General features: G+C 41.1%; 1 protein-coding gene across 1 annotated transcript; it reads left to right on the forward strand.

Moving 5' to 3' along the window:
• The first annotated feature begins 4,147 nt into the window (after positions 1-4,147).
• Mmp1 (matrix metallopeptidase 1) lies at positions 4,148-11,162 on the forward strand. Its single transcript, XM_013009548.1, has 10 exons — positions 4,148-4,251; positions 4,713-4,957; positions 5,066-5,214; positions 5,447-5,572; positions 6,231-6,386; positions 6,513-6,630; positions 8,459-8,592; positions 9,624-9,786; positions 10,357-10,460; positions 10,635-11,162. Exons 1-10 carry the CDS (start codon positions 4,150-4,152, stop codon positions 10,742-10,744), a joined length of 1,407 nt encoding a protein of 468 aa, XP_012865002.1. The 5' UTR covers positions 4,148-4,149; the 3' UTR covers positions 10,745-11,162.
• Positions 11,163-12,072: the final 910 nt, after the last annotated feature.

The following is a 12,072-nucleotide window of genomic DNA, read 5'->3' on the forward strand; positions in this document are numbered from 1 at the left end:
AACTCTTGGCCTGGGTAATGTCCCTCAGCTCTTCAGTTCAAGGCTAGCGCTCTACCACTTGAGCCACAGTGCCATTTCCGGCTTATTTCTTTTTTGTTTATGTGGTGCTGAGGAATTGAACCCAGGGCCTCATGCATGCAAGGCAAGCACTCTAACACTGAGCCACCTTCCCAGCCCTCCTCCTGTTTCTTGCAAGTGAACTTCAATCATATCATGTTATCTTTTGACTTAAGAGAGGATAAAATGGTCCTGTAACTGCTCATATTCAAATTATATCCTTGTGGATGAGAGTCATAACCACAAGACCACAGTCCTCAGAAACTTAGGTCAAAATTATGCTCGGCTGAGGAAGGACAAAGACACTGATACCTTTTCTTGTGTCCCAGTGGTCAAGGTTGAACTAAGGATTGTGTGCTGTACCTAAAGTTTTGTTTCATTTTGTTTTGTGGGGTTTTTTTTCCACCCAAAGCTGGCATGCTACCACTTGAGGCACAGCCTCAATTCTAGCATAATTGGAGATAAGAGTCCCACAAACTTTCCTACCCAAGCTAGCTTCAAACCACAATCCTCAGATCTCAGCCTCCTGAGTAGCTAGAGTAACAGGTGTCAGGCACCTGTACCTGGCTACTTTCTACCCTTTTGAAGCTCCCAATTTAGGAATGATGTTGCTGATATGGAGATAAACATAAAGGGCAGAGAATAGACAATAAATATAGCAAATAAATACACTGTATCATACCTTTGATGGAGGAGATAAGCATTATAGAAAAGAGGAAAAGTAGAATGAGATAGGAGGATTACAACTACAGGTGAATATGGGGGTGCAATATTGAATAGTGTTATGGAAGTGAGTTTCACTAAGAAGAAAATGTCTGAACAAGGACTAGAGAAGGTGAGAGAGCTTGCCAACCATACTATGGGAACAGTCTTTCAGGCAGAGAAAACATCTAGAGTAATAACTCAAAGGTACATAGTGCCTGGGCTGTTCAAGGAACAATGGACTTTTGTTAAATGAATGAATGAATGAATGAGCTAGAGGAGAAAGTAAGGCTTATCCTAACGGTGGAGAAGCAAACATTAGAAGACAATAATTACAATACCTAGTGATTCAGCTTACAAAGTCCTTATTCGTTTTACAAAGTCAGCTGAATGACATCATGAATAACTGGGCTAGGCAGTATGATTTCCTTTTTGCAGATAACATTCAAGGTTCCAGATAACATCCACTCAGTGATTGTATCCACATTCTACCTACAATGTTTTAAATAAATAACCTGATCCCAGTGTCTAGTGCCTGAGTCATTTTCTCTCTATCAGGAACCAAATTTTCTATACCCAAGATTGTGCATGTCTGCATAGAGGTCAGAGACACCTCTATTCATGAATCGGCTCTATGCCTTACGTTCTGGGATAGGGGAACTCACACTTGATGGGTTATTCCCTGCTGGAGGACTACCCTGAATGTCAATGTCTGACAACCATTAAATGTCTAACACACCTTGTTTAGCCATAAAGCTACCTCATGGCCACAGATGGGAAGAATATAGAGTAGAGAATAATTTATTTTCCCCATGTGTCACTCCAAAAACAAAATAGTATTGTGTATTTAAGATTTCAGAATAAAGACTACTTCAAGACTTGTAGGACCAAAATAGGTGAGAAAAAAAAATCTGAAACTCAAATGGATTAATAAAACTGAAGAGGCCACATTCCCAAGCATAGAACTTAAGAAACAAGATTAAAATAAAAAATACAAGATTAAGATAAAAAATACAAATCTAAGCATGGCCAAGATTTGATTGGATCTGGATCCCTAGCTTTCTGCTCTAGATTTTTATGGGGTTTTTTTTCCTCTTAGTTTTTTTACTGTCAGATAACCACATACAAGCCCTAGCCCAGAGGTTATATACATATATCAGAAATTCTGCTATGAATACTTAAATAAAAATTTCAGGATTCAGAACCACTCGAACCTGAGGCTGTTTATGTTCCCAAAACTTAATTTTAAAATCCTTAGTTATTTCAGGAAGAAATTTAATAAGAAGCTATTTTAAGCAACAAGTTTCCAATCCACGTGAGCAGCCCTGCAACGTAAGGAAACATTCTGGTGTTAAGGGAGATGGCTGCAAGACTGACCCCTAGACCAGGGTGGGTGCGATGTGGGAGGGGTCTGGGCCCCAGCTTGCTCCGGAAAACCCTACTCAGCTAGCATGCAAACTGCTGGTTTGGTTTTGTTTTTTTGTAAACTACAGTAGTTTACAAAAGTTTGAAAATGCTGAATGTGTGGACATTTATGAGCCACTTCTCCATGATAATTTATGAGTTCTTGCCCAATCCTTAGTGGTCACATGCCTTTCTTGTGACTTTGCTTAGTGACCCTTGTTTCCCAAGCCCCAGAAGAGCTAGAAGGGGAAGGGGGCTGCCTCTTCTACTACTACTACCAGAGTCCCTGGTCATCAAGTGTCTGACTCCCAGTCAACGGAGACCCTCTCTCTCCTGCCCCTGTGTGGGGTCACTCAGCGCTGTGTTCACTTCCCATCCCATCCCCCCGTCTGATGCCCATGAGAAGAAGATTCATTTTCCTGAGAGTCTCTTCCAATTCCTCTTGTTCTCTGGAATTCCATATTACTCCACACTGATGAGGAAGTTGTGGTGATTATAGAGAGGAAGCAGGTGCTTTCAAATCAATCCAAGACATACACTGAAGCACTCTTTATGAATAAGAGATTCTTCTCGGCATGGTGAGGAAAACAGAAATCCACAGGTGAGAAAAGTCCTGAGGAAGCAAAGAGGATCAGTGGTGAACAGTGAAAAGGAAGTGGGGTGGAGGAAGGCCAGTGCTTCCAAACTCTACATCTCATGTAACTATTGTCAAGGAGGGAGGTTGGGGAAGGAGCCGAGAAGTTATGGAGATAGACCAAGAGTGGTAGGGATAACACAAATGGTACCCAAGACAGTTTGATGTGGAACATGACTGCATCTTTCACCTCATAGCCATACATCTCTTTTACTGTGGAAGAAAGGTTAAATTACTATCTTTCAAAACTGAATGTGTAAGTACATGGGTGGATGCATACATAAAGAAAAAACTTGTGGCACCTACCCCCACTGAGCAAAGATGTGCTCCCATTGAGAGGAGAAAGGGTAATTAAAAATAAGTCCCCACAGTCAGCCGTGGTCTCTTGCCAGCCCCCACCTCATCTTGTATGTTCCGACAGGGTCCTGTCAATGGGCAGGCTCTGCACAGGGCAGGGAGTTGGCTCATTGTCCATCTGTGAAAGAAGCCATCTTGGGCAAGGCTCTCACATCCTTGTCTTGGATGAAGATGAGGTGGTTTAGCACTAGTATTTCAGGTAACACAGCAAAGGCAAAAGGGGGAGTCACTGGTAGCCTGGGAGAGCCAGTGAGTACTTATAGTACTGCACAACTGCACCCAACTAGTGTTAGATATTCCCCCCTCTGCTGTGGGAGCAAGGTGTGTGCAGGCATCAGAAGCATTTTATGAACTGCAATTAAGTAAGAAAACCTGTTTTTTCAAAAGGCCATTGAATACTGTGTACCTATGTATGGAACAGGGGTCTTTGTCTGATAGGATGATATGACCAGGAGAAAGCAACTGTTTACATGGTAAAGAAGGTCTGTTTCGGGGCTGGGAAGTTGGCTCAGTGGTAGAGCTCTTGCCTTGCATGACTGAGGCCCTGGGTTCGATTCCTCAGCACTACATAAGCAAAAAGAAAAAAGCTGGAAGTGGCGCTGTGACTCAAGTGGTAGAGCGCTAGCCTTGAACTAAAGAGCTGAGGGACAGCGCCCAGGCCAAGTTCAGGCCCCACGACTGGACCCAAAAAAAAAAAAAAAAAAAAACAAGTTCTGTTTCACACGTCCTGTTTGATATTAATCATTGGATTGATTGCCACACCCAGCTAACTCAAATAATCTGCTTGGAGTCACTGGGTTTTTTTAAATGTTTTTTAAATGATGATTGCTCAGGCAATTTGTTGCTAATCAAGAGGATGTTATAAAACGTGAGTCAGACAGCCTCCAGCTCTCTGGAAGTTCTAGGATATAAAGGCAGAACTTCCCAGCTCAGACTAGAATAGAAGGCAATAGAGAGGCATTGGCTGGTTTTCCCGAACCAAGATTGAGGTCAGCATGCCCCACTTTTCTCTGCTTCTGCTTCTGCTCTGCGGTGTGGGATCTCACAGCTTCCCTGTGGCTCCAGAAACCCAACAGCAAGATGTGGAGACAGTCCAGGTAAATGCTGCCCTGCACACACTAGGAACATAAGTCTTCAGTCTGCATTTTTCTACCATAGTATAGTAGTAGCTAAAGACTGATTTCCTTTAAAGGCAAATGCTTTTTGTCAGCAACAGAATGCTCCTCAAAATGCATTCACCCAAGCACAGGCTCCCTCTTTTCCAGGCAGAGGCTAGAGGGAACTGAAGAGGCAGGGTGCAGCACTCACCTTACAAATCGTAGATGTGCAACAGTCCTGCTCTACAAAGTCTGCTGCACTATGAAGCTCAAGCTTCTTCATAATTAAGGGTGGAGAGATTTCTGCTCTGAAAGTACATTTTCCCACAAGAATAAGAACAACAAAGATCTAAACGAAAGCTTTAAAAGTGGCTCTCAATTTTGGCTTAAAAAATGCTGTCAATTTTTTAAACTGAGAAATGTTTTCCATTTAGTGCTTCAATTATTTTATCTTTTATCAGAAATACCTGGAAAAATACTATGATTTGAAGGATGTGGGGACACACATTGAAAGGCGCAGAAACAGTGGTTCTGTGGTTGAAAAGCTGAAGCAAATGCAGGAATTCTTTGGGCTGCGAGTGACTGGGAAGCCAGATGCTGAGACCATGAAGGTGATGAAGCAGCCAAGATGTGGGGTGCCTGACGTGGCTCGGTTTGTTCTCACCCAGGGGAACCCTCGCTGGGAGAAAACAGATCTGACTTACAGGTAATCAGACGGACAGCATGATTTGCCATTAGAGAAGTAGGTAAGAAATTGGGTCTAATGATTTCCGTTTCACTTTATTTCCTATTCTGTATTTCACTTTGTTTTAAGGATCGAAAACTACACGCCAGATTTGTCCGAAGCAGAGGTGGACCACGCCATAGAGAAAGCCTTTCAACTCTGGAGTAATGTGACACCCCTGACATTTACCAAGCTCCCTGCCGGCCAAGCAGATATAATGATATCCTTTGTCAGAGGAGGTAAGCTCTTCTTCACCCTGCCTTTAAATCTCTTCAGATTGCAGCTAGATTTTCTTGTTGACAAGCACTAGATTTTATTGAGCTAAGGAGAGAAGGTCGTGCGCACTGCATGGAAGTCTGTTGGCTTCTTAACAAAGCTAATGGTTGTCCTCCCGAGTTAGCCTCAGAGGAGAGCCAAAGGAGCTGTGGATGACTTTGGTTTTTTGTTTTGTTTTGTTTTGTTTTTTGGCAGATCATCATGACAATTCTCCTTTTGATGGATCTGGAGGAAACCTTGCTCACGCTTTTCAACCAGGCCCAGGTATTGGAGGGGATGCTCATTTCGATGAAGATGAAAGGTGGACCAACAATTACAGAGGTAAGTCAGCTGGTTTTGCTTGTTTCGATTCACCCTTCATGCTTTACTGTAATACTGGTTGATTTGATAGATTCATGAGTAGAAGGAGGCACTTTTCTGTTACTGCTCAGAAAGTTAATGGTACATTTAGAAAAGAATAACAGAGGATCTTTTCTGCTAGTTTCTATCTATTAATTTAGCAACAAATAGAATGCTCTAAAATTCCTATTAAGAAATTGTTAAAATTTTTCATTTTTTTAACTTGTGGACACCTAAATGGAATTTACAGTTTAAAGGAGGAAAGGCAGCTACATATTTATGGTTTTGTAAATAAGGGAAAATGTTAAATGTTAATATAACTTCATTGCTTCTCTGTGAAATAAAATGCACCAGCTAATCATTAACAAGACTGACTCATCTGTATTACACTCTCAGGCAGTAAAGCTGTCCTGATCCCCTCAGTTAGTCCTAGACTTCAGGCTTGACTATGTCTCTTCATTATTAATATAGTAATATATTAATGCCTCCCACCTTCAGAAAAACAATGTTATATGTGTGTGTATCTCAAAAGAAAAAGAAGACATGTTCCTTAGACTCTATAGAGTTGTAGATTGTTCCTGCAACATCTCAAAACTGACACATTTTAAATAATTGCAAATGGGTTTATTGACCATTTTAGATTACAATTTGTATCGTGTTGCTGCTCATGAACTGGGCCACTCCCTTGGACTCTCTCACTCCACGGATATTGGGGCATTGATGTACCCCAACTACATCTTCAGTGGAGATGTTCAGCTAGCTCAGGATGACATTAACGGAATCCAAACCATATATGGTGGGTAAGAGGAAAAACGTCATGAACAACGCTCTACCTGTCTTCATAACCACTTCAGACAAAGTACCCCTTAACTTGTGTAGCTCTCCGACACTAGTCAGAACTAACTCTGGCTCTCTTTTTTAGGACCTTCGAAAAATCCCACCCAGCCAACAGGCTCACAGACCCCGGAAGTATGTGACAGCAAGCTAACCTTTGATGCCATAACTACAATCAGGGGAGAACTGATGTTCTTCAAAGACAGGTCAGCTCTCACTTCTTTGTAATGTTCTGCACTTACTTCTATGAGCCACTAATACATGGGCTAATTATGCATTTGCTCGCATCTATAATTATGCAGTAGCAACTGCCTGCATACAAAATATATTTGCATATGAATATATTCACATATTGTTATTCCCTCATCAGTCAGGTCATTTGATTCTCAGAACATATTGTTGTAAAAAAAATCAGTGAATGGGGCTGGGAAGGTAGCTCAGTGGTAGAGTACTTGCCTTGCATGCATGAGGCCCTGGGTTCGATTCTTCAGCACCACATAAGCAGAAAAAAAAAAAGCTGGAAGTGGCACTGTGGCTCAAGTGGTAGAGTGCTAGCCTTGAGCTAAAGAGCTGAGGGACAGCGCCCAGGCCCAGAGTTCAGGCCTATGACCAGACCCCCCCCAAAAAAATCAGTGAATATAATCTGATTTAATTGATGGGTAAAGTAAGGCAGAGAGAAGGGAAAAGAGACCCTGGGGATCACAGAGGTCACAGGTGACATAAGACTGGTTGTAACCATAGGACTTGATGTGGCTTAGTATTAAGAGAACAGTCTTACCAAGATAAACCTAGCCAGACAGTTATTTGAGAGATGACTCCAGGCAACAAGATCAAGTAAGGGACTCTGAGATCACTTACACATCTCTATATCAGGAAAACCCAGAAGGCCAGAGATAGTAACTGAGCTACCCAAGTCTCAAGCCAGGGAGAGGCAAGACTGGCCCTAGAAGTCAGGTTCTGATACCTAGGCCAGTCTCCTATGTGTTCTGGAGTCCAGAAATCTTTCCTCTCAGCCCAATGACAGTGTCTTCTGCCTGGCCAAGTTCATAGTCCCTTATGAATTGTGGAATCAGCACTGTGTTCTAATCCAAGGACTAGAAGGGAGTGGATGCATAAGCCAAGAATAAAACTAACCTTTGCCAGTAACTAACCGTGTGGCCCCAGATACCCTCCTCTCTCAACGTTGACATAGAGCAAGTCCTCATGTGGACTTTCGTAATGAGGCATGATGGATGGAGGGAAAGGCTAAGCAGTAAGTCAGCCAGCCTTCTGCACCTGGGAGCTGTACCTCTGTGCATTCAATGAGCAAGCTTTTAAAATTGGAGCTGTATAAAACATGTACAGACTATTTTCTTGTCATGAGAACATTAATGAAATATAATAATTGCTTCTGGCATTTACACTGTATTAGGTATTAAGGTGTCACAAAATGATTTAAAGAAGGCAAAGATATGTATGGATTATGTGATGAAATTATATACCATTTTAGATTTAAAATGGGTTTTAGATTTAAAACTTGAGCGCCCACAAGTTTTGGTATCAACAAGCAGTCTTGAGATTATTACCCACCAGATATGATACATTCCCATGGTAATGTACCATGGCTTTCTCCCAGTAGCTAACCAAAGCCAACCTAACTTGTGATGAACTTTCCAAGTAGTTTGTGAACTAGAGACATTATTAAAAGTACATTATATGAAGAAATTAAGTTATAGTTGAATAAAAATTAAAAGAATATTACCTTATACTTATTGTGTGATTTGTGTTTTTGAGGTTATTTATGCTTAATGCATTCAAACTGTTGTAAAATCAAATGATTGTGCCCTAGTGTGACTTTTAAAATTGGCCATGGTGGGAGTTTCTCCATAGGAAAATAGGCAGATCTTTCTATGTTCTATCACCTTCTTTGAAGAAGCAGATATTAACTATTTCCAAGTATACCATGGTTGCCAGTGCCAAGAAGGAGCCGGATGTCAATCAGAGATTTCTAAGGATAGGACAAAAAAACCTCATTTTCTCCTCTTCTCAAATCAGGTTCTACATGCGTGCCAATTCTGTTTACCCAGAAGTCGAACTCAACTTCATTTCTGTTTTCTGGCCAAGTCTGCCAAGTGGAATTGAAGCTGCTTATGAACTTGCTGAGAGGGATGAAATCCGGTTTTTCAAAGGTAATGCTTCAGAAGATTGTCACCATGTCTATGAATTCGTCTTTTTGGGTTGAGGTGGGATAATGAGCATACCAGCTACAACGGCTCCATGGGGCTTTGAAAAACCTACCAGCCTTATCAGAGGTGCTAATGAAAAACCTAACAGCCTTATCAGAGGTGCTAATTACCTCATGAATTGAGAATGAGTCAAAAGTAAAAGACTGTAGATAGATAGAACTGCTCAGGGTCTGTTTATGAATTTGGACTTTCAAGTGGGTTTTATGTATAAATTAGGTATAAAATCCTTCCATATGCTAGGGGGTACTCAGAAATAAAATTGAAAGATAGTCTCATTTTATAGAGGATAAAATATTTTCTTTACATGGTTTCCTTTTCTCCTTCGAGGATACAGAGTCCACAGGTAGCAGAGCTGTTACTGGACTACAATCCAGGACTCTTTCCATTATTCAAATCTCTTTGATGATGAGCGTGTTTGTACTTACTATTAGTATGCTCTGTTCTGCAGTTGCCCATGCTACTGAGCAAGCATTTTGGTATACCTGAATAGTTGTGGCTTCAGGACCTAAGCATTGGTTTATAAAAGGTGGGGCTTTAGTGGCTGTAAATGTACAGCCTGTAGACAGCATATATTCACATATCTGGAACTGTACCTGATGGCAGGATGTGAATTCAGGACCACAAGTTGTTCTATACCATGAGTCCCTCCACTGCTCTGCCCCTTCAGGATTCCACTTGAAACACCCTATCACTGAGGCACCACAGTGAACTCTAGCCACCAGATGTTCTGTCCCCTCCAAAGTTTGTTGTAGATTTGCCTCACCTACAACATGTTAAAAAATACAAATGGGTTTGGTTTGAGACGGGTAAGATCCTAGCATCAGTATTTAAAGGAAAAACCCTCTTCCTAGAGAGTTTGCGATCTGCAGCTAGCATACTTGCCCAGTACTGAGGGACTTCAGAACGGCTGGGGATGTGCCTCACTGTCTGTAGGAGCCGGAGGCTGTCATGGCTATCTCTTGTTTGATTGGCAGGGAGTAAGTACTGGGCTGTGCTGGGACAGGACGTGCTCCGGGGATACCCCAAGGACATCCACAGCTCTTTCGGCTTCCCCAGGACTGTGAAACATATCGATGCTGCCGTTTCGGAGGAAGACACTGGGAAGACATACTTCTTCGTTGCTAACAAGTACTGGAGGTAAAGACTAAGTCACACTCACACACACACACACACATACACACACACACATGCACACACACACACATATACACACATACACACACACGCACACACACTCACACACACACAATTAGGATGCCAAGTCTTTCTATTTAGAATCTGAGATGAGTTTAAGATTGCCTTGGCCAGTTGCCTTTTCTGTGAGTGACTGCACCCATTTATACCCATTTAGTCCATGGCCTAGAAACTAGTGATCATACAGGTCTGAGCAAGGACTACAGGGCGGTGTGTAGTAGTGAGTCTTTTAAAAAGTATCAGAATGGAGGCATTTGTTTTCATGGAGTTACACTGGCCAAAAGGAACTTGGCTTTCCCAGCACTGAACCTTACATAGTACAGAACATACTGGATGATTAAAATTAGATGTTGGACTTTAGAGGGGTATATCTAAATGTTTTAGTTCTCCTCCTCCAATCTCTAGGATGAAAATCTCTCATTAAATTCATGCTGTGGTACTTTTCCTGAAATGATGTTTAGACTGTGTGTATTTAGCAGACAGTTCTGATGTTCCAAATTCCTTTTTGACCAGGTATGATGAATATAAACGGTCCATGGATGCAGGTTATCCCAAAATGATAGCACATGACTTTCCTGGAATTGGCCACAAAGTTGATGCTGTTTTCAAGAAAGATGGTAAGTGAATACAAATGATTTCCTCCACTTTGTTGTCACAGTAACTGCATTAGTATTGCTATTTGGAAGAACAGATGTCTAAAATATGTGGTAGCGACATGTGGTGCTCACAAGTTCAAGTTAATCCTAGAAACTACTTGTATAATATAGCAAATTTCTTTTTTTTTCTTATAGGTTTTTTTTATTTCTTTCATGGAACAAGGCAATACAAATTTGATGCTAAAACAAAGCGAATTCTGTCTCTCCAGAAAGCTAATAGCTGGTTCAACTGCAGAAAAAAATGAAAAGCTGCATCAGAGTTCATGGGAAAGATGCTTTGTGAGCCCAAGGAAGATGTATTTCTCAAGAGCCATATATTTGTTTTCAGTATTTTATTTAACTTCTAGAAGCACAGATGCACAGAACTATTTATGCTTTGCCCTGCTATTTATACTTTATTCTGCATTTTTATAATTTACAGTATAGTGTTTTATATTATGATATAATTTAGTTTCACAATCAATGGCCAAATAAAGGTCAGATTCCTGGTTGACAGGCCCACCCGAGCCAGTGTGGTAAAGAGGCTCATCCACAGGATGAGTCTGATCCTGGAGTTGAGCTTCATTGATGAATATCTCAAAAGAGAGTCAAGAGACATAAACCTACACCAAAGGGGAAATATCTCCAGAACACACAAACAACTATCCAAGGGATTATTCTTCTTATTCAAAATAAAGCATTTTATATTTGAAATAAATCCATCCTTGTCTTTGCTGCATTATTGCTGTTAGTCTGATGATAAAGTGAAACTTAACAGATTAATTCTCAAGTTTGGAACAATACGAAAAATGTTTATATTGGAAATTAGTATATACAAAACTTTTCAATTTCCATGGATCATGTGTTATAAAGAAGGAGGATAATCTTCACAAATAAAATTTAAAAAAAAGAAGGAGGATACTCAGGAGGCTGAGATCTGAGGATTGCGGTTCAAAACCAGCCCAGGTGGGAAAGTCCATGATACTCTGTCTCCAATTAACCACCAGAAAACCAGAAGTGGTGCTGTGGCTTAAGTGGTTGAGGGCTCGCCTTAAACTGAAGAGCTCAGAGACAGTACCCAGGCCCAGAGTTCAAGCCCCACAACTGACCAAAAAAAAAAAAAAAGAAAGAGAGAAATCTATTATTCTTGTTTCAAAAAGAGTCCAAACTTGTTTTTAGGGACAATAGGATAGAGCTTCCTATATGGATTCATGTTCTCTGCTGAGCAGGTAGGAACATTTCCCTAAAGTCCAGTGCTTCCACAGTACAGAAAGAGGAGACTGGCAGACAGTGGGCATCTAACTACTTCTGGCAGAAGGAGAAAGAAGGGCAGGGAAGGGATTGGGGAGGAGTGTTTGTGTGTTACAGAACTGAGAAAAGAGGAGTACTCATATTTTGCAAGGACAAAATGGCTACTAGATCTAAGCTGTATACTCTGGTTTCTCTTCAGATCGTTTAAATCTTTCGCCTTTTACTAGATCTAAACTGTCACTGATATGAGTGATCTTGAATGACATTATGATTTTACAGTCTGAGAAGCTTAAAAAGATAGGTGATAAATAGGGTTCTGACTCACAATCATCTAACAGTGACA

This window comes from Dipodomys ordii, unplaced genomic scaffold (assembly GCF_000151885.1).
Source record: "Dipodomys ordii isolate 6190 unplaced genomic scaffold, Dord_2.0 Scaffold10, whole genome shotgun sequence".
NCBI lineage: Eukaryota > Metazoa > Chordata > Mammalia > Rodentia > Heteromyidae > Dipodomys > Dipodomys ordii.

Coding starts and splice junctions, on each gene's coding strand:
- Mmp1 (XM_013009548.1), top strand. CDS start 4,150: ATGCCCCACTTTTCTCTGCTTCTGCTTCTGCTCTGCGGTGTGGGATCT. Junction 4,252..4,712: donor AAGATGTGGAGACAGTCCAG/GTAAATGCTGCC, acceptor ATCTTTTATCAG/AAATACCTGGAAAAATACTA. Junction 4,958..5,065: donor AAAACAGATCTGACTTACAG/GTAATCAGACGG, acceptor CTTTGTTTTAAG/GATCGAAAACTACACGCCAG.